This window comes from Peromyscus eremicus, chromosome 2 (assembly GCF_949786415.1).
Source record: "Peromyscus eremicus chromosome 2, PerEre_H2_v1, whole genome shotgun sequence".
Lineage (NCBI taxonomy): Eukaryota > Metazoa > Chordata > Mammalia > Rodentia > Cricetidae > Peromyscus > Peromyscus eremicus.
This window is the reverse complement of record NC_081417.1, coordinates 142,761,928-142,789,744: the sequence shown is the minus strand read 5'-3', so window position 1 is coordinate 142,789,744 and position 27,817 is coordinate 142,761,928. Positions and strand designations below refer to the sequence as shown.

Below are 27,817 nucleotides of genomic sequence, written 5' to 3'. Positions count from 1 at the left end.
GCACTAAAGACTCTTCCCATACCTTCATCTGGGCATCACTGCCAGGCTTGCCGACCCGTTATTCAAACCCATGTGCCTTGGCACATCTGACCTATGCTTTTCAACCCGGGCGACTTTGCTCACTTACTCTTTCCACCTGTGGACCTCGTGACACCATGTCTTCAACCCTCAGCCCCAGTGCTGCCTTCCCTGAATGCACGCTCGCTCTCTGTGTTAGCCATTCAGATAGGCAGAAACTCTGGGAAGGCAAGAGAACAGTCTCACTTTGTAGTTCCAGACCCTGCAGGTCTATGAACAGCCTGAACTCTAGGGACAGATCCCAACAGATTCCTGTACAGCGCTCTGTCCTCCCAGCTTGCCCCATGTACTAAGGTGCCCAGTGTGGTCCTTGCTGCGCTGCCCCTCAAGCAGACTGGAGCCGTTGTCTGGGGCACCTCCTGAGCTAAGTAGCAGTTAGTGCAAGAATGACTGGGACAAGGTCATCCAGCAGCTTGCCCCTGGTTTTCAGTTCAGATTTGACAGTGATACAGGATCATGATGGGGTGAACTCATGACAAGCACGGAATTTGTTCGTGAAGAACTCACTGGTGATGCTGTTTCCAAATGGCCTCATTTCTCCTCAGATGGACCACAGGCTTCTCAAGAGACCCCCAGAATCACAAACCCTGGGGATTTGCCTTCACTCTGCTGGGTGAGAAAATCGTTTGGGAAGTCCTGCTTCCCCACCACAGGAAAAAAAGCAGGACAAATGAGACATCAGAAAATGCCATTTAGATTCAAGCACGATGAAATTTTGTCAAGCAAAAATAGTCTTTATTCAAATTTAATGGAAACAGGGGTCACTATACTTTGCAAGACGGGGAAAAATAAAATTAAAAAAAATTCTTTTCTTTTGTAATATAAAACAATATAATCACAATACCAGAATATGGACTCTACAGTTTACTTCCTATGGGCTATGCAGGTATCAATTTCTCTTGACTGTGCTATTCACAACGTTGGTAAGTCCAGAAATAGGAACCAAAGTGGCGGGAAACTGAAGACTTGCACTTTCACTACGTGGCATACATCAAAGGGCATCGATTCAAGGGCAAACGGCTGAACTCACCACACCTACCTATGCCATCATTCCAGCCCGAGAAGCCGTCCGGTGCCGAGCTCCCTTTAGCCATGGCCAGGCCCGAGAGCCAAGGCGTTTGGATGTCCTACTGTGAGTAAAGGGAGGTTTGAGGAGCTGCTTTTCAGTGGAGCGGGAGACCTGGCGCCAGGAGGCGGTACCGAGGAAGCACTGAGATTGAACAATTGGAGACACACCATTCGGGGAGTTAAATGTACAGCAGTGAGGGTGTTCTACTTCACTCTTGTGCTACGGCTACCAACATGTACAAAAGACTTCTCGGCAGTTCCAGCGTGGCAGAGCCAGTTAGGACCTTGAGTGGGACCTGGATCTAGAGCGCGAGGGTGACCTGGAAGCAGACCTGGATGGAGACTTGGACCGAGAGCGCGTTTTGGAAGCTGACTTTGACCTGGAGCGCGACTTTGCGGGGAGACTAGGTTTGGATTTGGAAGTGGATCCTGACCTGGCTCGGGGCTCTGGGTTGGGGCCTGCACCTTCGCCCTCAGACCGGCCTTCCCTCTGGCCAGACTCTGCCTTGGCATGTTCCCGCTCTTTGGACACCGAGCGGGATGGTGACCGGGAGCGGTCGGTGTCCTCCTTCTTCTTCTTGCTGCTGCTGACCTTGCTGTCACGCTTACTGCCATGCTTGCGGCTGCGCTCGCTCTTGCTGCGGCTGCGGCTGCGGCTTTCTTCCCTGCTTCTCTTCCTGCCCTTCCGCTTATCCTTGCTTTTGCTGCGGCTGCGGCTGCGGCTGCCCCCTTTGCTCCGGCTCCGGCTCCGGCTCTTAAGAAGGTTCTTCTCCTGGCTGCGTCTCTTCTCCTGGCTGTGACTCCTGCTCACACTCCTTCGCTTCTCCTCCTCTGCTCTCCTCTCCTTGCTCCGGCTCCGACTCTTACTGTCGTGGCGGCTGGGGCTGCGGCTCTTGGCTTTGCCAGCGCTGTCGTTATTCTGGAGCTTGTCTTCGGCATGGTCTTTACTCTTGCTGCGGCTCTTGTCCGGGCTGCGGCTGCGGCTGCGGCTCTTGTTGTCTTTGCTAGGGCTCCGGCTTTTCTCCTTCTTCCCGCGGCTGCGGCTCTGGCTGCGGCTGCGGCTCTTACTGCGGGAGTGGGAACCTGACCTGGAAGACACAGTGCTGGGTGAGAACAGCTGACTAGACCCCCTGCAAGTCAGGGAGTGGAGAGAGCACAGGGCACGCGGGGCTCGACATACTGCATGGAAGCGGCCAGGACAAGGGAAGCTGCAGGCCCACCTGGATCGGGATCGGCTCTTTGAATGGCTGCTTTTGCTGCTGCCGCTTCGGCTTCTGCTCTTCCGGGAATGTCTGCTTCGAGAGCGAGACCTGTGGAAAGAAAAAATGAACTTTTTTGAGACAAGGCCTCATTAACCTTGGCTGGTCTGGAACTTGCTAGGTAGACTTGGCCTTGAACTCACAGAAATCCACCTGCCTTACCTCTTGAGATCTGGGATTAAAGGTGTGTACCACCACACAAGTTAGAAAAAGAAAAGTTAAAATTACCAACAAGGGGCTTAAGAGCTGGCTCAGTGTTTAAGAGCACTTGCTCTTGCAGAGGACCTGGGTTCAATTCCCGGCACCCACATGGTGACTCACAACCATCTGTGACTTCAGTTCCAGGGAATCTAATACCCTTCTCCTTGACCTCAGCAGATACAAAGCATGGACATGGTACACAGACATACATGCAAAGCAAAATACTCATACACATAAAACAAACAAAGATTGCCAAGAAAAGGCTGTCTAGAGGGGCTGAAGAGCTGGTTCAGCAGTTAAGACCACTGGCTGCTTTTGCAGAGGACCCAGGTTTGACACCCAGCACCCACATGGCAGCTCACAATGGTCTATAATTCCAATCCCAGGACTCATGATGCCTCTTCTGGCCTTGACAGGTACCAGGTGCACACAATACAGACATACATGTAGGCAAAACACCCATACACAAAGAATTTTAATTATATAAAAAGGAGGCTGTCTAGAGTCAACCAAGACATTTTTTCAATCAAAAACCATCTGCTCCACACAACAGTTGGGCACAGTGTGCATGCCTGTAATCCAAGTGCTGGAGTCCAAGACAGAGGTGGGAATGATCCAGGTTAAAGAGACTTAACAACTTCTGTTACATGACTGAGCTGGACCCTGGCCAGGAAACACTCCAGCATAGAGACATCTATGCAGCAACCAGGTAAATATGAATATGGCTTTGATATTTGGTAGACACAGTATGTATTGTCTGTGTTCTTGGGGACATTTAGGTAAGTGCTGTAACTTATGATTAACTTTTAAAGACAGCATAAACATTAACAGTCTGTAATGATTACAAAGTAAGGAAAGAAAACAAGGCAGGATACTGCAAACACATTCAAACTGGTCTTTCTTTTTCTTTTCTTTTTTTGGTTTTTCGAGACAGGGTTTCTCTGTGTAGCTTTGCGCCTTTCCTGGATCTCGCTCTGTAGACCAGGCTGGACTCGAACTCACAGAGATCCGCCTGGCTCTGGCTCCCGAGTGCTGGGATTAAAGGCGTGCGCCACCACCGCCCGGCCCAAACTGGTCTTTCAACGTTGAGGTCTGGAAATGACCATGAGGAAAGGTATGGGGAAGCAGTAAAGTGCATTTGGATGGAAAGAAACAGAGACTGAAGACACAGGGCTCTGGTGACAGCTGACAGAATCAACCTGAGCACTAGAATCACGACCGCAGTGGACCCCGCCCACCAGAGAGAATTCATCCAGAGACACCATTTGTTGTTTCTAGACATTACTCAGTAAACACAGCTGCTACTTACAGTATGAGAGGAATTAGGCACAGAGCACTACTAAGGCCATAGCCTTGCTGAAATGAGCCCCGTCTTTAACGTTGCAAGCCCTAGCCTTGAGTTCACAGGAAATCTAAACTGTGGGAAAATTCATGAGACAGCCTCACTTCAACACAAATGTATGAAAAGTTGTAGCTCTTTACTCCGGGAAAGTCACCCTCACCCAGGCCTTCACCTGCTAGAGAGACAGCCCTGTGTACCCTGTGAACTCTGTCTCCACAAGGGTCCTTACTGACCCTGGGTTGGCTGTGCTGGGTCACTGCCTGTTTTCTCCAGTGGAGGTGGGTCAGGTCTGGCCGGTGATCTCCACTCTTGAGCCTTGTTCATCAGAAGAGAAAGCACAGGCACCATGGCCACACTGCTTCTAGCCCAGGCTATGACTCAGCTCTCCAGAAGAAAGGTGAGAGCCTTGAGTCCTGCCTCCGAGAGGACTTTACTTCTGTTTGCATTTGTGATGTAAGAGTTCCAGAGTTTCACAAATAAATGTTCGGTTCAAAGTCCCGAGTTACTGACCCACACGGAATAAGCTCTGAGAACCCGAAAGGAGAGGAGGAGTGCACTGCCCATGTTAGCTGGTGAATGACTGTAGAGTGCCCACTCACAATGTCAACAGTACCTTGAGTGACTCCGGCTCCTGGAGTAAGACCGGCGCCGTCTAGAACCTGGCTTGTCTTCAACTAATCTGATTTTTCTGCCGTTGACTTCAGTTCCATCCAACTTTTCCAAAGCTCTTTTCATATCAGAGTAAGACACAAATTCAATCACCCCTTCGTTTTTCCGTCCCTTGTGAGCATCTGCATACGTCACTTCTCCTGCCTGACGCATGTAATCCTAAAGAAAAGACACAAGTTGAAGTGCATACGCCAGCCGCAGCTATGGCGCAAGTGGCATGGCAGTAGAATAACCCATGGTCCTTCACGGCCACAGGCCTCGGGCCTCACTGTCTCTCAGGAGTCAGTGTGGTCCAGGCAGAGACCAGAGCCAGAGCTGATGTGTGAACAAAGGAGTAGAGGAAGGGATTGAGAGGGCTGACTCTGGGTAGAATTGAAGAAGTAGGGCCTCAGCTAAATCCCAGTGTCAGTATGTAACACACTTAATAGACATTTGTGGTCTGTGTTCATTTTGTTGAGTTCTGTCCTGATCAAGTTTGTAAACACTGCCATTTTATGCCATGTCTGTCAGTGTCTTAATGTCCATCATCTTCCTGGTCACCATCCCTGCACAGTTCTGAAGGTTTCTCAATTGTCAAGAGTGGAGGTTACACCTAGATTTTGACCTTTATTCATAATCCAATCAAGAATGACTCTGCACAGAATTTATTTGACTTATTTGCAGAAGTATGGGTTCTGGATAAAGGGCTGGGAGCCATCCAAACTAGGACATGATTAAGTGAATGTGGTCATTAGTCATGTTTAGACCAAAATGGGATTACTCTGACAGAATGAGGGTGAAGGTACTGGTGAAAGGCTGGGCAAGTGCTACTATTTTTTAATTTTTAATTTATGTGTATGAGTATTTGCCTGCATGTATGTTTGTGTACCACATGTGTGCCTGGTGCTCTCAGAGAGGACAGAAGAGTGTGTTGGGTCTCCTGGATCCAGTTATAAACTCAGAGATCTACCTGAGAGCTGGGATTAATACCATGCCCAGCTGACTGCTTTGAGTCACCATGTGGGTGCACCTTCAGAGATGTGCAGGGGTGGTGACCAGCCCCTCTAAGGAGCAGCAAGTATTCTTAACTGCTGAGCCACCTCTTCAGGCTAATAGATGGCTCCTAGCAGCAGCTCCACAGCCAATGTTTAACCGTGTTTAAAGTGCTTACTCCTAATTATGACCACACAGGCAGATAGAACTGTACCCAACTTACAGATATGGACAGTAAATTTCAACAAACTTGTTTAACTGCTCAAGGTCAGTGAGGTATTCGTAAGGAAACAGAGCAGTAAGAATCCAGTATGGAATTGTTTTTTTTTTGTTTTTTGAGACAGGGTTTCTTTGTGTAGTTTTGGAACCTGTCCTGGAACTCGATCTGCAGACCAGGCTGGCCTTGATTGCAAAAAGATCCACCTGCCTCTGCCTCCAGAGTACTGGGATTAAAGGTGTGTGCCACTACAACCCGGCTGGAATTGTTTTTTAATGAAGCAAAGTTGGGGAGGGTTAATAGAGACATATCATGGCTGTGAGTAAACCCTGTTACTCTTAGCCAGGTGTGGTGTCGCATCCCTTTAATCCCTGCACTTGGGGAGGCAGAGGAGTTGAAGGCCAGCCTGGTCTACAGAGTGAGTTCCAGGACAGCCAGGCTACACAGGCAAACAATGGAATTGCCTCTGGAACTATTTTTTTCTTTTCTTTCTTTCTTTCTTTCTTTCTTTTTTTTTTTGAGACAGGGTTTCTCTGCATAGCCCTTGTCGTCCTAAAACTCACTCTGTAGACCAAGTTGGCCTCCAACTCACAGAGATCAACCTCCTTCCGGAGTGCTGGGATTAAAGGTGTGAGCCACCACTGCCTGGCTTCCAATTTTTTTTTTTTTTTTTTTTTGAGACAGGGTTTCTCTGTGTAGCTTTGCGCCTTTCCTGGAACTCACTTGGTAGTCCAGGCTGGCCTCGAACTCACAGAGATCCGCCTGGCTCTGCCTCCCGAGTGCTGGGATTAAAGGCGTGCGCCACCACCGCCCGGCCCGGCTTCCAAATTCTTAATCCTACTCCACTGTATGGGTGAAACTGCCAAATCTCCATGGCAACAATATGCTAAACATTTCCAACTCAATTTATATAATGCGATATAAATGTATGGAACTTAACACAGCCCAGGTTATAAAAAAAAAACCCTGTCTTGAAAACAAAAAGGTTTATTTATTTTTACTTATGTGTATGGGTGTTTGGCCTGCATGTATGTCTGTGCACCATGTGCATGCCTGGTGTCCAAGGAGGCCAAAAGTGGGCACTGGATTCCCTGGGGGAGCTACAGACAGCTGTGAGCTACTACATGGTGCTGGGAATTGAACTTGAGTCCTCTGGAAGAGTAGCCACTGCTCTTAACTGCTGAGCCATAGCTCCAGCCCCAAATTATAGATTTTAAAGAATAAGATACCTTTAATTTGTTTAGTGTTTTCATTTCCTTATTAATAGCCAATATTTTCTACACCTAGGACCCTTTAGACTTTAAAAATTTGTTTTAATAACTCTGAATAGAAATTAGTAGTAACTCTAAAAGCTGAGCCTGGTGATATAGGCCTGTGATTTTAACTATTCAGGAGGGGTAAGTCCAAGGCCTGCATAAACTAAAGAGTGAATTCAAGGCCAGCCTAGGAAATTTAGTGAAAATTAACTTCAAAAAAGGCAAAGTTATGCATACCTTCAATCCCAGCACTCAGGAGGCAGAAGCTGGTAGTCTCTAGACGAGTTCAAGGCCAGCCTGGTCTACACAGTGAGACTCTGTCAACATACTCCCCTTCCCCCCTGCACAAAAAGGGAGAGAAGGCTGGGCATATGGCTCAGTAGTATAGCACTTGCTCAGCATGTGCAAGGTTCAATTTTTAGTACAAAAGAAATTTATGAGTTGGGCGGTGGTGAGGCACATACCTTTAATCCTAGCACTTGGGAGACAGAGGCAGATGGATCTCTGTGTGTTAGAGGTCAGCCTTGTCTACAGAATGAGTTCCAGGACAGTCAGGGCTACTCATAGAAACCCTGTCTCAAAAAAACCAAAAAAGAAATTTATGTTAAAATTACATTAAAACTCCATTTTGGCTGGGCAGTGGCAGCACATACCTAGTTCCAGCACTCAGGGGCAGAGGAGGCCAGACTGGTCTAATGAGTAAGTTCTAGGAGAGCCAGGGTTTACACAGAGAAACCCTGTCTCAAAAACCTAAAGATAACAAGAATGTAAAGAATTCCTAATTCCTAGTTACTCTTTTCTCAACTCATTTTGGTTTAAAAAAAAAAAAAAAAGAAAGAAAAGAAACAGAACACCCCTTTCATTTGTTCTAAGACCATCAGGTTAATAAGTAAGACACTACTCAGCACGTTTCCTGTCCTACCAAGACTGAAAACCAACACTGTTCTCAAGAAGCTAACTCGGGCAACCTGAACAGCCACAGCAGCATGAGAACTTAACTTCTCATTCTTGTGGTGCTGAGCTTCGGTCCAGAGTGTTATGTGCCAGCCAGGTAAGTGCCTATCACCATGCTATATCCCAAGCCAACCCTGGGCCTTTTAAGTTTTTTTTTTAATTAATTTTTTTTATGTGCATTGGTGTTTTGCCTATGTGTATGTGTGTGAGGTTGTAGGATTCCCTGGAACAGGAGTTAGACACTTGTGAACTGCCATGTGGGTGCTGGGAATTGAACCTGGATCTTTTGGAAGAGCAACCAGTGTTCTTAATGGCTCTCTCTAGTGCCCCTAACCCTGGGTCTTAATTTTTGATGCCAAAACCCTTTCAGACTAAATGTTTCTTTCCTTCCTTTTTTTGAGGAAGGTCTATGTAGTCCCAGCTGGCCTTAACTTTTAAGAGCTCTGCCTCTGCCTCTGCCTCCCAAATGCTGGGATTAAAGACATAGACGACACCTTGCCCAGCCCACAATAAGTATTTCTTGATTCCCCACACCCTTTCTGAGATAAGGTTTCAGTTCTGGAACTCACTATGTAGCCCTAGCTGGCCTCAGATTCACGGATGTTCCTGTCTTGACTGCTTATCCATGCATACCACCATACCTGACTGAGAAACAAATCTTATAAAAGAACACAGGCTGAACAGTTTCACTGTGGTGGCCCACACTGGAAGCTGACGGTTTGCAATGCTCCGGCCAGGTTTATAGAAACATGGGTTGTTTTAGTTTTTTCTATGCAACCCCACCCCATTCCCTCCCTAGAACACTGTCTGCAATGAAAAACTCCAAGTAACACAAATGATTCGTTGGAGCAGTTAGCCTCCTCATATGTAAAGCAGGAGTGGTGCTTAGATGCCTTTTGCATTCCTATAGGACCTTTATCTGCAGAACTGCCCAATGCTCTGGTGGTTTCTAAGTATGTAACTCATTACACTGTGAATGCCCAGGCTTGCATAAATGACTTATTTCCTACTCTTACCCAAGCCCAACCTTAGCTGAGGAAATTAATGAGGCCCAAACCTTTAGGTCTTGCCAGCTGCACCGACTTGACAAATTCTCTACAATAAGTCTGTACTCTGTGCGAGTAGGAGGACCATATTTATCTCGACCACTTCTTCGATAACCATATCCACCTTTAGAAAGTTCAGAAAGACAAGATTACTAAAGTGTAGAAAGATGACACAGCATACACTCTTCGATAGCTAACTTAATGCCGCCCTCCAAACAAGAGCATGCATATTTTAACTTTAGCCTCACCTGTTTCTAGAGTTTAAACATGAAAAATTTAGTATGTTATAGGCACACATATTCACCAATTAATACTATTTTAAAACTTGCATGTATAAATTAACAGATAACAATTTAGAAAAAGCAAATTATTAAATCAGTTACTATTATTACCCATGGTGACTATATTTTTTGTGAATATTTCACAGGGAAAAAAAAAGAAACCAATGTCATCTGTATCTAAAGGATCCTCACCACCCAGGTCTAATCGAGTACGACTGGATTCCTATTTTTGGTCAGCCAAGGGCCACTCACGGAAAGGTAACCAAGGGCAGCAAATGGAAGAGGAAGTCATCTTAACCTCAAAGGATTCTTTTAATTAAAATTGAGGTCTTTGTTAAATATTATGTCAGACAATTAATTGCATTACAGAGGAAAACAAACATCATCAAACATTATAAAGTATTAAAACAAATTCATGCCGTTGAGAATTAAAATTTTCATTTGCAATTCTGTATTTTAAAAGATACAAATATGTCCTTCAAATGCTTACTGCGGCCAGAACCGTAACTGCCATCCCGACGTGGGCCTCGGGCATGCTCAACAATGACTCGCTCACCACAGAGGTCTTTGCCATTCAGTTCATAAACAGCATCATCTGCATCACGCAGATCATCAAACTCCACAAAACCATACCTACAAGAGAGCAAACAAGATCTGGTTAGCACCACTGGTGGCCAATTTCATTAACATGTCAGAAATCAATGAGGTTCATGCTTAGCACAGGCTGGGGGTTGCAAACTAAGGGCCAAGTTTCTCTTTTTTGTAGCCAAAACCACCTTGTCTGGTGCCGACAGGCAACTTCAAGAGCCGGAAGGCTGAGTAAAGTCTAGCAGGAAGCAGCAGCAAATACATTCAAGGGCTGCTTGGTTTAAGAAATCAAAACTCTGAACTTCACAGGACTTGATCTGTGATATTTTAAACCCCACATGAAAACTCACCCTCTTGCAGTTTTACAAGTGTACCTTAGGTACAGCTAGGCCTCCACTGATGCACTGTTTTATTAACTGTTAAGTCATGTTCAAAGTAAAGTGGGTAAAAGTCACAGTATCTGAAGTCTCTTGTGTCAAGTCTTTGTTATTTTTGGAAAGTTCCTGTTTTTCTACCTAAACAAATCAGTCACAAATGAATGAACTATTCTAGAAATTACTGGAGAAAAACATCTGGAGCTGCTTACTTCCTTGTGGGAGTCCAAGCTCATTTCCATGGTGTCTGGAGATAGGCTGGAGTGGTCTACATACAACTGTACAAGTGTCTGTACACTGTATTACTAGGTACTTTCAAACAGGAGTTACAGTGGTTTAATACAGATAGGGGAAACCACCCCCCAAATCCTTTTAATGCCTGCTATAGACTACAGTCTGTTAAGTAAAGTACAGAGTCTTAAAAATACTTATAAGGAGGTTAAACTCCCTCGAACGAAGACTTAGTTTGGTCTATGAAAGGCCTGCTTTGTGAACAGTCTGTATTTAAAAACCAAAGTCACCCTTCAGATCCTGCCCAGTCACAAAGGAGTTACAAGCCAGTTCATCAGACTCTTGAGAGCTGTGCATACAGTGCAAACGGTGTTCCTCTTTAAACACAGTGACACTGGACACAGGCCACAAGACTTGTGGAATAACAAAAATCTCAGGGTTTTTTTTTTTTCTGTGGGGGGAGGCAGGGCTTCACTGTGGAACCCTGGCTGGCCCTGAACTCAGCGACACCTCTGTGGGGATTACAGGTGTATATCACTGTGTAGACCTAGTCTAGTTTCTTGAGTTTGTAATGTACTAGTTAAAATGTCAAATGAGAATACAAAATTGCTGAAATTCACCTTTACTAAAGAGTTCTTTCCAAACAAATCTCTCAAGGTGACAAGGTCCAGGTCAAGCTTTGGAGAGTTAATTTTTTAAATCACAGTTTGTTAGTTTTTTAAATGTGTGCATCATGGCTCTTATGTGGAGGTCAGAGGACAACTTGTGAGAGGAGTTGGTTTTCTTCTTCTACTACATGGGTCCCAAGGATTGAACTCAGGTAGTTAGCCTTGGCAGAAAGTGCCTTTATCCACTGCGCCATCTTGGAGGTCCCCCTTTTATTTTAGAGGGTTCTTTATGCTAAAATGTCTAAGTGGCATTCAAACTTTTAGGAAAAAATCTCCATTAAAAAAAAAAGTGAAACAAAGTAAGACACACCTAGTTACTTAACAGGAAGTGTTTTCCGAACACCTGCCTATGTAGCTCTGTGGAGTCCTTTAAACAGGCTTCCACAGGCTGGAATCAGGAGATTAGTAAGAATGGTCTTAAGGAAGCATGCTGTTCCATTTGTCAAGGCAAATAAAATAAAGCCTTCTGGGCTGGAGAGATGGCTCAGTGGTTAAGAGCACTGGCTGTTCTTCCGGAGGTCCTGAGTTCAATTCCCAGCAACCACATGGTGGCTCACAACCATCTATAATGAGATCTGGCGCCCTCTTCTGGCATGCAGGCAGAACACTGTATACATAATAAATAAATAAATCTTAAAATAAATAAATAAATAAATAAATAAATAAATAAATAAAGCCTTCCTAACCACTCATGTTCAAAATGGCCTGTCACTAAAAACCCTTAACAGACACTATATTGCAGCTGCCTTTCCTCTTCCTAGGTAAAATGGGTCACCAGGGAAATGATTATTTAACAGTGATAATTTGTTTCTTTGAGACAAGGTCTCACTATAGCCCTAGCTGGCCTTGAACTCAGAGATCCACCTGCCTCTGCCTCCCATGTAAAGGCATATGCCACCATACCTAGCAAGGTAAAGTTTTTCAAAAAGCAGATTAAAAAACAAACAAACAAACAAACAAAAAAACCCAACTAATCCAACACTACTTTACTTCGTCTTGGTTTAGGATCTATTTAGAAAGATTATAAAATATCAAAAAGAACAAAGTATGGTCCTGTCTGCAACTGTGCAGAGCAGTCCTGGACCTGCTCTGCTCTCCTCTGCTCATGCTAATCACTGCCCTTGGCACCAGGTGAGAAGCAGACACCAAGTAGAAGGATGGGCAAGAACACTTGTCATGAGCATGAGATGGCTTTCTCTCTCTCAACGGTACCCAATGGCTCAGTACCCGTCAATGATCGGATATGACTTAGTGTGAGGTCACAACAGCACCGACTCCTAAAGACTAAACAAATTACAGGAAAATCAAAAAAAAAAAAAAAATTCCCCAAACACTTAAGCTTTATAATTACAAATCACAGAATCACAAAATCCAAGACCCTAAGCTCTGCAGGGCAAATGAACCAGGAGCCCAGCTGCTGTGGGCTCAGTGAAGCTTCAGCCTAGACCCTTGTGTGATGCAGCTCTCCGCAGAGACCACCCCATTCTATGGCTTACATGCAGAGTCACGTGACTGTTCAGGGAAAGCAGTGACACCTATTTAGGGGAGGCACAGTCACTTAAACATAAATCAGTGCTCAGACAGACCAGTCTCTACCACTGAGGCTGAAGCAGGATGTAGGGACAATTTATGATGCCAGAGGAAAATGGCCCCTGTAATCTTTCCTAATATTTATTTCTAAAAACTCCACGGGGGTCATTTAGTATGGGGGGTACTTATTCAAATAGCTGACTTTGGTGCATTTAATTTCACAGGAAAACTTGGTGATTCCTCTGTGGAAAGCTTAAAAACCTCTTTGGAGAGAATCAGACATCATCAGATTGTCACTTCTCTCTGCCACTGGCATACTGGATGGAGTTGAAATCACAAAAAAATCCAGAGAAAAAGCAGAAATGGTGGGGAATTCTGGTTCTGAGGACAGAACAAACACTAGGTCAGTGTGTTTCTACTAAAATGTATGTTCACTCATCTTTGCTTTCTGTGAGCAGGTCCAGTGAATGGGCCCCTGAATAGGCAGCATCCTGGGTAAGTAATAAAATGTCACCTACTAGTCATTCTAATAAGGCCACTATTCTAAACAATGTGACCTTATTCATAGCACTCAAGAGCCAGGTACCAGAAACCCTGTTTCACAAATGAGAAACTGAGGCACAAAAGTTAAAGAACTCTCATGAAAAACTCAGCAGGGCTGGTGTGCAGAGCTCTGACTCACAACTATATTAAGATGGTCAGCAAGCCCCAGTCTGGCTATAGGCCTGGTTCTGTATAGAATGAACTCCACAGCAAATTGATTTTACTTGTTTGTGCCTAATTGTCAAATAAGAGTATATACTACATACAACTAAGGTTTGTCTCAACATCAAGAGTACGATAAATGAGTGAATAAATTTAACATTTTATTGTCTAAGGTATTTTTTAAAACTGTGGGTCCCAAATTAGTTTTAAATACCTTAGCAGTCCTTCAGCTGAACTTTCCTACCTTTGAAAAGCAAATCTTTCTAGTATCAGATTTTTAAAAAACCAACCTGCACCCCTCTTCTTTAATTTTGTTGTTTGTTTTTTTTGAGACAGGGTTTCTGTGTGTGTGTAGCCTTAGCTGTCCTGGAAGTCATTCTGTAGACCAGGCTGGCCTCGAACTCAGACATCCACCTGCTTCTGCCTCCCGAGTGCTGGGATTATCACCACTGCACAGCTAATAAATGTATTTCTAAAATTAAATATTAACTTGAACACCACCCGCTTTGTACTTTACAGCAAGTAACATGACAATTCTCAAAAACCCAAAAAACAACAACAAAACTCTTCTTTGGAATTTCCTGTGCAGGTTGGGAGGGATCTGAGGCATACATGTGACTTTAATCACATTACAAAGCACCTGTGGGAGCTGTGAGCCTCACAAACACGACTTGGACAGCTACATTTCTCTAACTCTAACCTGCCACTGCTGTATTAAGAACATGGTTAAAGAGACTCTAGTGTGAGACTGATGAGTGTGAGGAATTGGGGGGAAGGAACTTAGGTGCAGGCCCCATCTAGCAGAGACTGCTTAAAAACCTACACCTCAACTTCCTCCAGGGTGGCAGTCCTTCATGCTGGCCCTTATGCTATGTGTAAGCACTATCGCACACACACACCACTTCGATTAACCAAACATCTTCCTTCAGTCTTTCTCTACTGCCTCTTCCCAAAGGGTTTTCCCGTGGTCTGGGTGTATCCTGACAAATAGTCAAAAGAATGGGGGCGGGGGGCTGGTACCCCTTCTCCTTTGTGGAGCTTTACGACTCTGAAACAAGTCCAGTGGGGTACCTGGACAGCATAAAGCAAAGCCATGTCACACCCATGGCTGCTCAGATTTTGGTCCATTCTTACTCCTGTGCAATGCTCTAGTCTTCCTCATGCACAGCTGATGTACTGCTCAGGTTATTGGTCAAACTGAGAAAGGACAACTGGAATGACATATTGATTTCAATACAAGGTCTCTTAAGATGTCCATTTTAGAAATGCTCATTACATTTCTTGCAAGAGTTATCACCCAAGTTCACACTGCCGCCAAACAGGCTTTCTCTGACCCCAGTACTTTAAATATCAAAGGTCCTGACCACCACCAGGTTTGCATTTTCCTTTATGTTCTAATGAAGAGGATGCCACTTATCTCACCCTCCTCAGAATAGTTTAGGGTTGTGTCTTCCAAACACCCTCGCTCATCAGAGACTGGAGAACAGGCCTAGGGAGAAATGATAAGCATGGCTGGTCTGGAGATGAGCTACTCCATGACTAATTGAGCAGGTGTGACTAGGGGGTGCTGCTGGGGAGTGGATACAAGGAGCAGGGAAAGCAAGCCTCCATGCGACTGCAGACACCCACCAACACTGCTTACCGAGGAGCATGCCTCGGGCGGTCTCTCAGTAAGGAAAATGTTCCCCTTTCCACAGTGGATCTCTGCTCACCTTTGTCCTAAAACTGTGCCACATGCTTTTCTTTGTATGTGGACATGACAGTCCTCAGCCAACCATCAGCAGGATGTGAGTTTTGCTTTCCCAATGTGGTGAGCCATTCCCACATTCACTCATTTTCCTTGTAAGAACCGAACCTCTCCATGGCTGGTCAGGATTAGGGATGTTGCTGTAGCCAAGGAAAAATTTTCATCTGTTGAAGTTAACCCACAGGGTGGCTTGAACCCTCAATCTAGAGTCAGTAGCACTGTATTTTGAGGGCAGAGCCCTTAAATCTGCCCTGAAAGAAATGGTATTCAGTGAACAGGAATCAAACAGCTTTCTTTCAAAGCACTCAGTAGATCCTAGGCTTCAGCCAACTTGGGTCTTAAGAGGTGCTTAAAGGGTACATTGACAGGACAGTACAGAGTAATTCTCGGTAGCTGCATCAAGTGCACAGAAACCCGTAGAACAAAGACAGTTCTACAGCCAACTCTCGTGCTCAGGTGAGGCCAACTTAGAGAAGCGTGTGAATGAGAACAGTGTAACTGCCCTGATTCCACAAGTGTGCAGCATTCCAGGGCACCAGCAGCCAGACCCTCACAGCACATTAACCAGTGTCATATTTACTGCTTAGCATCAGTGGACATGGGTGTGAGGTGACTTCCGCAGTGACTGTGGGAGTTTACAACCCACAGTGGCAACTGCTGCTCCAGGAGCAGGTTCCTGAGACCCTTTCCTATTCTGAGACAGGAAGGAGGCTGCTCTTGGCTTTCTGCCCTCCCTTTCTTTAGTCTCAGAGGAGGGAGGGCCATCAAGGCCACCGGAGAAGGTGGAAGACTTACCCGTGCTCACTCAGTGGCAGAGCTGGGGTGCGACTTCAGGGCTCACCATTACCCAGCCTGGGGCTCTTTCACGTCGGCAAACTGGCAGTTCCCGCACACCAAGAGCTCTCTGATTAGAGCTAGTGTGGATTCCTGGTCTGCAAACGGTTGGCACAGCTCAGTCTGCACTTGATCTTTCCCCACCTTCAAAGAAGAAAACCTACCTCATGATTTCTCTCTTCCAGAGCCCCGATCACCTGACTCACTCCCAACAACCTTGCAATCATTTCTGACTATTCTCCTCTGCTTCCACCGCGTCTACTGCCAAGTTTGCTAGTTTTCTCATTGTGCTGGGTCCTTGGGACTGTTTCTGTCTGATCACAATTCCAGACTACAGCTATTTACACTCAGGCAACTTGTCTCTTGTGTTGTAGTGGCGAAAGCCAGCAGCAAAATTACTCTGTTGCTTAGAAATCTATGCCTCCTAATATTTTTATGTACTTCTCAACACTTAAGACTATACAAGCTGAATACTTTCAACCTTCTTACTTATGGCCGAGAAGCACCTCCTTCAGGAAGCCTCAGAACCTTGCGTGCCTGATGCTCATCCAGCCATTTCTCTAGAGCTTCCATCAGTTTTATGTCTTACAAGGCAATATTCTTCTTTTCAAGCCTTGTTTCTTTTTGTTTGTACTTATCAACTATGGGGCTTTCACATAATAAAGAATAGCACCTATTGGGTATCTAGCATAGTGCTTGGCTCATAGTAAAGAAGTACTTTATCTGTAACATTTCATTTGTTATTCATAATAAATTCGAAGAGTGAATTATTATTTTCACTCATGATGAGATAACTAAGGCATGGAGAGGCCAGGCAGCTTGTTCATGGTCAGGGAGCATTTAAGTGGTGGAGCTAGAGGTGAACCCAGGCCCAGGTCTCTTGAATCCCAGCTTTAAGCCACAGATCCCAAAGCCTTTGAAAGGCTTCTCTTGTTCCCCACAGTCCCGAAGAGAATCTTTTCTATTTAATAAGTACTGCTGCTTGACTTAACCATAATCTAACCTCAGATAAGCCAGGTGGTAGCAGTTTTTTGGCACAGCAGGGTGAAGTCTCCAGAGAAAAAGGACATTGGTCTTGGGGTAGGGTGAAGCACTCTAAGCTGGGGCATGAGACAACCAGGTTACTTTCACTCTTGTCTTTTGGTTCCCATTAGCCAGTGTCAGCCATCTGGTCCTTCCGAAAACATGTGTGGGTTCAGAACATAACAGACTAGAAGAATAGAGGAAAAATAAGATTATTCTGTGCAATCTCCATTCTGGAGGTCCCGCATCAACCCCTGCAGTCTGTCTTTGCTTCTAAGGATCAGCAAAAATTAGATAAGGCTAAAGATATTTGGATCTAGTTGTGGTGACATGAGTGGTCACCAAAGATATTTCTTAAGGATACATTTAATTAGTTTTGCAAAGGAATGGTAATTGGGACCAAAATATTTGTATTTATGCATGAATATGAGGAGAAAAAATGGGCCAGAAGTCAAATACTAGGTTTACAGACTTCCAAATACAACAACAACGTCAGCAGCAATGGATGATACAACATCTAAGACCTGATTTAATGTTAATTCCAAGCTAGTCCACCCCACTAGGACTCGTTCTTCAAATTCCTTTCATTAGCCAACTCCTATTTTTCTATGACTTGCAATGTGTCAAGCATTACAGGAAGCACTCATTGCGTTACTCTGTCTTCCCAACTCTTGAGGTCTATTGCCATCTCCTAGACAGACAATTAAGATCTGGAGCTGCTGCTGGGTCTGGCCAAGGCTACTCAAAATTCTGAGATTCTTCAAACTCCGATCCTAACCTAAAGTGTACACCCCATCAGGTTCTGCCACCTCTCAGACCAACAGAAAGTAGTCCTTAACAGGAGCATCTGGAAAAATAGGGGCTCCAGGAGCACAGGCATGAGAGGACAAATGCCCATATGCTGACCACAGCTATGAGCACAGTAAAGGCAGAGATGCCAATCTGTAACTGGAGTGTGTGAATTCTATTAAGTTGTAAATATTTTCTACTAAGTTACTAGTGGAAATAAAAATAACTACAAGAATTTCAACAGTTTGAAGGGCTCTGACCTCATCAATGGATTAATTCAACTCATAATCTGATGAAATTATTAGGAAGTAGTGGAAACTTTGGAGGACATAGATCAGAAGTATGTATTTGGAGGATTTTTCCCCTTGTTTCTCTGCCTTTTGGTCATCAAAGGTGAGCAGTCTCTATCATCACAGGTTCCAATTGACAAGACATTCTCCTTAACAAACGTCCACAGCCAAGGAACCAGCTGAGCATGGACTGAAACCTCTAAAATGGCAAATTAAAACATGTCTTTCTTCTTTTAAGTTCATTTGCTTGGGTATGTAGTTACAACAATGAAAAATGACTAACATGGAGTAGACTATTTGATGAAAAAAAAATGACAAAGAAATAGGTAAATTCAAGTCTCCGGGTTTGTTTTGACTTTTGGCTGGAGACTGAACTCAGGGACTTAGGCTTGCTAGGCAAATACTCCACCACTGAGTTAAATCCCCAACCCAAGTTTGGGTCTTAAGCCACAGTGCATGCAGATACCAGACCACCTCAAGGAATATTCACATACTGAGGTGAGAAAAATAGAAACACTATAAAAAAAACTAAGTAAAACTTACTCCAGAGTAAGTAGATTTTTAAAGTATTACTTTGTAATTGTTCTGATGGGCTATCTGCCAAGTTGCTTCCATCATCCTAAACTGTTTAAAAAAATAAATACAGCAGGCTGGTGGTGGTTTGGCTCAATGGTACAAGGGATTGTGTAGCCCTGGCTGTCCTGGAACTCACTCTGTAGTTCAGGCTGTCTTTGAATGCAGAGATCCACCTGCCTCTGCCTCCTGAGTGCCAGGATTAAAGTCATGTGCCACCTCCCTTGAAGCAGCACGGTTAAAAGAGCCGAGTGTGCTAAACTGCTTCCCTGGGCCCTTACCATATTCTTAGCCTAGGAATGGGATGCCTAGAAAGCAACACATTTGTAAGTAAATAATTTGTAGATCAAATTATACTAACCATAACCTCTCTGTCATTACTAAATAGTTGTTTTAGAGTAAAAAGCTGCTTTCCTTAAAGGAATATGAAGCAGTGGGGGCCCAAAATTACACCTGTGTCTCTTTTTCAATTTTCTGACACTTAAAAAGTCTCACACTAAAGTTTATGAAGCTCAAACCACAAACTAAATGCAAGTTTACTGACCTCATTATTACCAGTTTAGAACACATCTCTTGGGACACAAAATAACATGCACCACTTATGTCCATTATGTCCACTCACCACAAGGATACACTTAACAAACAGTGCTACCCAAATCCACGCTAAAACCACACACAAAGCCGGTTCATCCTCTAAACAACACAGGGAGCAGGTTGTAAGGTGTTAAGCTCGCAAAGCTTACGCCTCTGGGACCACCTTGGCTGTTTACAAGTCCATCTTAACTGCCCCTGGGTAGCTGTCTATTCTTTTTCATTACAATTGTTAGATGCCAATGCTATTTCTTGGAGATACATTTTCCCCAAACTGGCCATTTTATTATTTAAACAAAAATTTCAAGTTCTTTTAGATCTACTGCCTCACTGGACCACATGATGCCTGTCGAGTCTTGACCATCTGGCCAGGCTGCTTTCAAAGCTCTCCTCAGTCCCCTCTTCTCTCTAGTTCTTGGAGGGCTCTTCTACCATTAGCTCTCATGCCTGGCATTAGCTATCACCTCTAGCCTGGGACTTTCACCTCAGCCCAGAAAAGTTACCCGGCCTTGCTTTAAAATATGGCTATGTAAATCCAGAGCACAATCCGGCCCTTCACTCGAAGGCTATTCTAAGATCAGAGGCTGTAGGGAAAACACTGAACTATGTGCTGACACAGACATATCCTAGCCCAGGTGGCCATGACAGAGAAGCCTGAGGAGCATTAACCTAGGACTCCCCATCCATTCTCTACCCAAGGCCAATATTATAAGCATAGCCTGTGTCACTTTAGGTTCAGTGGTTTAGTAGAAGCCTCTAGAAGACTACAGGGAACCCAGATTTGCCTCTTCAGGCAGGAAAGGAACAACAGCAGAGAGCCTGACTGTCACAGCAATGCTATAGCTGGCATGTGAACAAAAAATGACCTGCAGTTTCCAGAGCTTTCAAAAATTCATTCTGTAATTTTGGTTTGTCAATCCCATGCCTCAGTTTCCATATTAGCACAAACTAGGGATACCACTCGTTTACAAAGTGCTCTGATACAGTCAGTTGAAATAGAAACTATACAGCTGGTGAGATGGGACAGTGGGCAAAGGCGTCTTCCACCAAGCCTGACAACTTGAGTTGAATCCTGGGAAACGGCAAGGTGGAAGGAGAGAACTGACTCCCAAAAGTCTTCCTGTGATCTCCACACGTGCTGTGGCACGCCCCACCCCCATAAATGGATTTAAAAAGAGAGAGACACCATACAAATGCAAGCTGTTAATGTTTTCCACTGTTTTTCGAGTTCAGCGTTAGCTCACACATGATAATTGCCATTCCCGACATTCTCTCAGATCCGTGGAGCACTTTTTCTGTTTAGGTTACCTGGAAGCATTCCCAAAACTCCAGGAGCCCAAACCACACACGATATCCAGTCTACACTATGTGCTGAGAAGAGATCTTCTCCCAGCCCTCACATCTGTGTTGTCATCTTAATGAGAAAAAGAGGAATGAGACACCAAGACTGGAGTTTTAAAATGTCTTGACCAAATAATTACATGTAATGTTTATTCATAACACAAACCAGGAGTCTGGCACCCAAGAAGAGAGAACTGGAGCCAGGGTAATTTATGTTAGCAATGTTTAGATATAATTTAAAGTATAGTCTTGTTTCTTGATATTGATTTCTCAGAAGAGTTTAAATCTCTCATGTTTTGGGGAAGAAGTAACATAAGAAGATCCACTGCATCTGTAATAGTTACATGACTACCAAAACAATGACAGAACACTACTTCATCTGGGTCCTGTCCTGTCCTTTCCTTTTTTAAGGAGAGAGTCTCACAGGCCTGGGCTGCCCTCAAACTCCCTGAGGAGTCACAGACATTTTGCTGTACTCCTGATTCTGCTGCTTCTGCCTCCCAAGTGCTGGGATTACAAGCACATGCCACCACACCTGGCTAGATTTTTGTTTTTGAGACTAGATTTACACCCCCCCACCCCCTGCCTTTTCTTTCTTTCTGAGACAAGGACTCATTTCATTGCCCAGACTGGCCTTCACCTGATTATAGCCGGGACTATCTATCCACCACCACATCCAGCTTCAAGCAGCAAAGATGTTAAACAGTACCATGACTCAATGCCGGTGAGGTGGCCATGTGTGCATTCTTAGCTTCTGCTGGTGTTCTTGTAACTGGTATGGTTCTTTTTGTTTTTGAGATAGAATCTTACTATGTTGTCCTGTCTGGCCTGGAACTCACAGAGATTTGCTTGCCTCTGCCTGTTGGGATTAAAAGTCTGCACCACCATGCATTAAGACCTTTGTGTGTTCATTTCCGCTGGGACTAATGAATTTTATTCCATGAAATATGTCTTAAGACAAAATGCCAAAAAAAAGGTTTTCATGCAGGATATCCAACAAAGGTTTATTTATAACAGCTAGAATTAGGGGACAACCTAGGGGAATAGCTTAGACAAAGCACAACTCAGCTAGACAAGGAATTTTAGGCAACCAACAGTGAAGATTTCAATATAACAAGAAAATTACACAAGACAAAGACAAATTGGCACACAGCACATGGGGATGTACTAGCTGGGAGTGTTTGCTTAGCATTCATGAAACTCTGATTTTGACCCCGGCATCAAATAGATAAGGTGGCCCATATCCAGAATCCCAGCACTTGGGAGGGAAAGGGCAGGGACATCAGAAGGCTATTACAGTGGGTTTAAGGCCAGCCTTGGCAACAAGAGACAGGGTCTACCTGCAATATGTAGTCCAGATTGGCCTTGAACACACAATCATTTTGCCTCACCCCCTAAATGTTAGGATTACCCTAAAGCCTCAAAAGACCTTTAACATCTCCTTTCTGTTTTTGTTTGTTTGTTTGTCTGTTTGTTTTTTTGGTTTGTTTTTCGAGACAGGGTTTCTCTGTGTAACAGCTCTGGCTGTCCTGGAACTTATCCAAATCTCTTGAACTTACAGAGATCTGCCTCCTGAGTGCTGGGATTAAAGGTATGTGCCACCACCACCCAGCTTCCTCTCTAGTTTTTACATTGTCTGAATTACCTACAAGCTGCACATAATCTCTAAGTCAAAAGTTACTTTGTAAAGTTCTTAACTTGGTAGGCTAAATGGAAAAAAAAATAATCACAATGCTCAAAACAGTATAATACAGCTTAGTTGAAAATTCAGAAAACAAAGAGTTCTTAAACAAGGGAAGTAAAAAATATTTGGGGCTGGCGAGATGGTTCAGTGGTTACTAACATTTTGGCTGTCTTCCTGGAGGACCTAGCTTCCGTTCCCAGCATACATATGGTGGCTCACAACTGTCTGTAACACCATTTCCAGGAGATCTGACAGCCTTTTTTGGCACCAGACACTCACGCTGTACAGACATATATATAGGGAAAACACTGGTATACATAAAATTAAACAAAACAAAACCGATTGGCTTGGAAATCAAGGGCCATCAGAAAACATAAAAACGCATTTATATTTTTATGCCCCAATCCTAAAAATGTGTAAAAAGTTTTACATAAAGCATATTTTCCAGTGCCACATATGTATAAAATAGTGAAAACCAATAAACAATCCAAATGTCTAACCTAACTTTAATTATATACCCTAAATAGAATTCATATTGTAGCAATTCTATAGCTTCATTATAAAGTCATATTGCAGGGGTTGTAGGTATGGCTCAGTATAGAGTGACTTGTCTATGATGCATGGAGCCTGGGGCTGGATCCCTAGCATAATACAACACACCATACAAGGCAGGTTGTTGGAGTTAGAGAATATTCACAAAAACGGACAGTCAGGCTTTTAAGCAAACAGGCAATAATGTGTCACATGACCCCAAGTTGGTTGAAAAAAGAAAGAAAAAAAAGGGGTGGGGAGAGGGAAAAGAAATATATATATATACACACACACACACGCATGTATGTATAGCTGGGCATGGTAGCAGATCTCTTTTTGAGTTTGACACCAATCAGATCTACACAGTGAGACCTTGTCTCAAAAAAACCAAAAATGAAAGGAAGAAAGAAATATATGTGTGAAAGATGTAGATGTGACAAAAGGTCACGTGCCCCAAATGCAGGCAGGATCATCTCCACATGACATTTTGTCCCCTTTCCTCTATGTTAGAAAAAAGTGAATCATGTAAAACTGTCATAATGAAAAATATATTGTATTTTGAAGATAAAGTAAAATATGATTAATTCCTGACCAGATTCAAAAGCTTAAAAGACACAGTTCAAGTGGCACACTACTTTTAAGGCTGGAAGAGGATCTTAAGGTAGTGGCGTAGTGGGGCTTTGTTAAGGGAAAAGCATAGCCTTGCGTCATCACTGAACGGTGAAGCATTCACCTGCTATTTGGCAGTGGCTCAACTCACCAGAAACCCCTAACCTGTAACATTAGCTTAATTAGACTTCCTTCATTCTCCCTCTAAAGAGCAAGCTCCTGAGAAGGCTTCAGTCCACTGAGAAAACGCCTGTGTAGGTTTTGAGGGTGGCAGGCATTCCTCTCAGCAAGTAAGGTCCAGTGGTGTTGATTACGATGGGGAAACACAACAGGGACCTAACTCACCGCAAGAGTTTTAAAACACACAGACCATGAGCTTCATACCACTCTAGTTTTAAACAAAGGTAAAGACAAAACCTACCAAGTAATACTGGAAATGAAAAACAAAACAAACAAAACAAAAACCAACCACCAATTTAAAGTTTTCTATTGAAACACTAGCCATCTACCATTTCACTATCACGTCAAATACAAGCTCTGGCATTTACAGCTCACTTTTCCTTGAATACTTTAACGTGTGACTTTAGCTGGCTAACGAAAGAAAACCTCAATGATTTGGGAACTTATTCTTCTAGCTCCTAAGCAAGTAAATCAATCACCTAAGGATGCAGTAAGTTTTACACAAAAAATTAAAAGATCTGCGACTGAAATTTTAAGATGTTTGTGGCAAGAGAGAAAATTTTACAACAAAGTGATTAATAAAAAAGAAAACCTATATACTCTATATGTAATCAAAGCCAACAAAAGCCACCATAAAGCTGAAGGGACAGGAAAAAACACTAGTGGTTTTGTTTCCTTGAGAAACCCCCAGAATTCCATCTGGTCCACTCTTGCCCACTGTGGCACCAGGTGGACTATGAGGCAGGTAGAAATGTATGGTCAATATGGCCCCAGAGAGATTTGCATCACACCTGTAGTCCCTGGAAGAACCATCTGTTTCCAAGTTCTCTAAACCAGAGGCAGGTTGCCTGGCATAATAAAGTGGCAAGCAGGGAAACGCGTGCCTCCTTCCAAGAGGCCACAAAATCCTTTCCTGGAGATTTAAACTCTATTCTGCGAGTATAAGGTATGTTACCCCTGACCTAATTAATTCTCAACTTTATCCACAACCCATCTGCCAACACCTACAAGATATCTCACCTTAACAAATGTGAACTCTCTAGCAATTCTTTAAAACCCCATTAATTAAAAATCTATTCTAGAGTTTCAATCCAGAAGTATTCAGACACTTACTTCCCTGTAAGGAAGTCCACCATCACCCCAGGATGAAGACTATGAACTTACACCCACAGCTACTGAATGATGCTATGTCATATTGTATGAAATTAAGATGCCTGTCACACCTATCTTTAAATCTCAGAAATACTTTCCATTCCTTAATCCAACCTTGATCTATCATGATAGATTTCATGCACATCATCCATCATTTGGCAATCTAAGAATCAGAGTTTCTAAAAGACTCAGGCAGTGAGGGTCCCAAGTGTGTCTGTCCTCTTAGCACTCCCCTGGATTGCTTCTATTCAGGATTTAAAATTTAGTGTCAAACTCTTTTAAAAAACTTTTTTATTTACCTTTTATATTTATTATTTTAAATTTACTTTTATGTGTATGGATGGTTTGCTGCATGTATGTCTGTGCACCACATGCCTGCCTGGTGCTCAAGGAGGCCAGAATGTGTCAAGTTCCCATGAACTGGATTGCTAGTTGTGAGTGCCATGTGGATGCTGAGAATTGAATCCAGGCCCTCTGGGAAAACAGCCAGTGCTCCTAACCAGCCCCCCAGTGTAAAACTCTTTTTTGGTTTTCTTGAGGCAGGGTTTCTCTGCGTAGTTTTGGTGCCTGTCCTGGATCTCACCCTGTAGACAAGGCTGGCCTTGAACTCACAGAGATCCGCCTGCCTCTACCTCCCGAGTGCTGGGATTAAATTAAAGGCGTGCACCACCACCGCCCGGCTGTAAAAACTCTTAATAGTAGTTTCCAGTCTGGTAAATTTCTAGATCCTTCATGAGGTTTGACCCAAGCTAGAAGATATCTTACAATTGGTCCTCAGTGGACCACCTCTTCATGAATTAAAACATGTTTCTGGACACTTCTCTTTCTTCATTTCAAGCCCTAGTAAATCCAGACTTCAAAGCTCATTTTAAGAAAAATTTATTCTGGGCTGGAGAGATGGCTCAGCAGTTAAGAGCACTAGCTGCTCTTCCAGAGGACCTGGGTTCAATTCCCAACAACCACATGGCTGCTCACAACTCTCTGTAACTCCAGTTCCAGGGGATCTGACACCTTCACACAGACATACATGCAGGCAAAACATCAATGCACATAAAATAAACAGTTAAAAAAAGACAATCAATTTTAGTAAACCATTCCACATTTTACTTGTCTGAGTTTTAACTGAGAACCAGCATTCCTTGATTCCAAATGCACGTCAATTGTTACCAGTTTAGTCAGGAACAGAAGTTGTCGCCTTCCTCGACTCAAGGAGCACATGTGTGCATCCTGTTGTGGGGGGTTTAGTAATACATCTGATCGACTTATTCCAACTCTCATCCACACCCCGAGAAAAGAGCCATCACCAAATATACTGTTATCAAACACTTAAGAGCTGAGATACTTCCTAATGATGACTTCACTACAGTGTACAGCAAAAGTATTCTGCCTGATCTTCCTCTACCAAGTGAATGAGAAAACAGGTTCAGAGAAACTAAGTCACTTGCTCAAAGAAACTTAAACTGAGTACCCAGGATTTGACTCTTACCGATCTGGCTTCCAAAACCCATGTTTCCCCACCAAAGTTATTCTGTCAACTTACTTGGGCTGTAGGGGGAAGAGGAGGGGGTTAATCTCTCACATGTAAGGTAAGTACCACAAAAAAGCAAACTTCTCATGCTGTCTAATACTTTCTGTAAGAACTGTAAGGTCACTAACAAAATGAGAAACTGTCTAAACCCTTTATGCGAATCTAGTACTCTAAACATTTCATCGAAGTCTTCTCAGCACGGAGATTCTTCTAGGTATCAATTCGAAATCCCGACAGTCTGAGAACGTGTTGGCTCATGTGCAACTCATACATACTAAGGTTTATTTCTTCTCAAATGTCAGTTACTACTGGTCTCATTGGACCAACGGCAGAGTCTTAGAAACAAAACAAACAACAGACAACAAAACCAAGGACTCCTCAAACACCCAAGGTTTAGTGCCTCCAATGCCGTTCCGCTGCTTAACGTCTTTCAAGTCCTACCTGATATTTCTCAGCTCCCAAGCAAAATATGCTCGTATCTTCTCCAGGCCTGACAGCTCATCCGTTTCCCCTGCACCTGGTAGCCTCTGCTAGCCCTAGTTTTGCCAAAGCAGATTAGGAATACAAGTCCGGCCGTACGGGGAAAGCTGTTAAGTAGGCAATTTCGAGATGTGTCTCTACCTGCACCAGGAGTCGACGCAGACCTAGCCAGGGTGGCCACTACCCACTCAACAAATCCTACAACAGCAGTCATTTTCTGGCAAGCTGGAGAACCGAAACCACAACGTGGAAACTCTGTACGGACTCCCCCAAGATAACGAGCTAGGACTTTAATTTACTCTCGTAAAGGGAGCGGGGCAAGGCTTTCAGCGCGGCAAGAAGATACTTTCGAAACTGTCACTACACTCCTCAAACTAGAGTCTCCCGCCCAAAAAAAGTGTTGCACACAGAAAAGCCAGAGCTCCCGTCCCCAAGAAACACGCGCCGGGAACCCTCTGGTCCGTCAGGCTGGGGACCAGGGAGAAGGGAGCCGGAAACCTCGTCTGCTCCCAGCAGCCCCAGAGCGGGAAAGGCCCGCCTCTCTCCGGAGACGAACCAGGCTTCGGTCCCGCGGCCCAGCGAGAGAAACCCAGGCCTCCCCGGCGCCCCGAGCCCCGGCCCAACGCGGGCCGCCGTCCCCATTATCCCGCCACCACCCCCGCCCGCGCAGGCGCAGTGGGAGCCGGGCCTACCCGCGCCCCCGAGGCGCCGCCGCCATGGCGGAGCAGAGGAGGCCGGCTGCGGCTTAGCGCCCGGAGAGCGCCGCGCTCGCGTCCCCGCGGCCTCCCAGCCACCGCCGCGGCCCTGTCAGCCCCCCGGCCGGCCCCTCCGCCGCCCTCCTCACCCGTTCTTCAGATCCACCTCCAGGATCTTCCCGTAGCCCTTAAAGAAGCGCTCCACATCGCGCTCCCGGGCCTGGTAGCTCAGGCGGCCGATGTACACCCGCGGCATCCCGGCGGCGGCGGCGGCGGCTGGCCCCGGCCCCCCTCAGGCGGCGGCCGGCGAAGGAAAAGCGCGGCGGCGGCG

General features: G+C 44.5%; 1 protein-coding gene across 1 annotated transcript; it reads right to left on the bottom strand.

Annotated features, from left to right (window-relative positions):
* Positions 1-786: 786 nt before the first annotated feature.
* Srsf4 (serine and arginine rich splicing factor 4) lies at positions 787-27,817 on the bottom strand. The gene is made up of 6 exons (XM_059255080.1): positions 27,636-27,817; positions 9,834-9,976; positions 9,074-9,186; positions 4,562-4,776; positions 2,367-2,456; positions 787-2,234 (listed from the first exon to the last, which is right to left on the bottom strand). The coding sequence occupies exons 1-6, from the start codon at positions 27,740-27,742 to the stop codon at positions 1,424-1,426; spliced, it is 1,479 nt and encodes a 492-aa protein (XP_059111063.1). The 5' UTR covers positions 27,743-27,817; the 3' UTR covers positions 787-1,423.

What these genes read in the sequence shown, in the direction of transcription:
- Srsf4 (XM_059255080.1), bottom strand. Translation starts at nt 27,742, where the DNA reads ATGCCGCGGGTGTACATCGGCCGCCTGAGCTACCAGGCCCGGGAGCGC. An exon ending in GAGGTGGATCTGAAGAACGG is followed by an intron (nt 9,977 to 27,635) that starts GTGAGGAGGGCG and finishes GCTCTCTTGTAG; the next exon opens with GTATGGTTTTGTGGAGTTTG. An exon ending in AAGAGCCGATCCCGATCCAG is followed by an intron (nt 2,235 to 2,366) that starts GTGGGCCTGCAG and finishes TGTGTCTTCCAG; the next exon opens with GTCAGGTTCCCACTCCCGCA.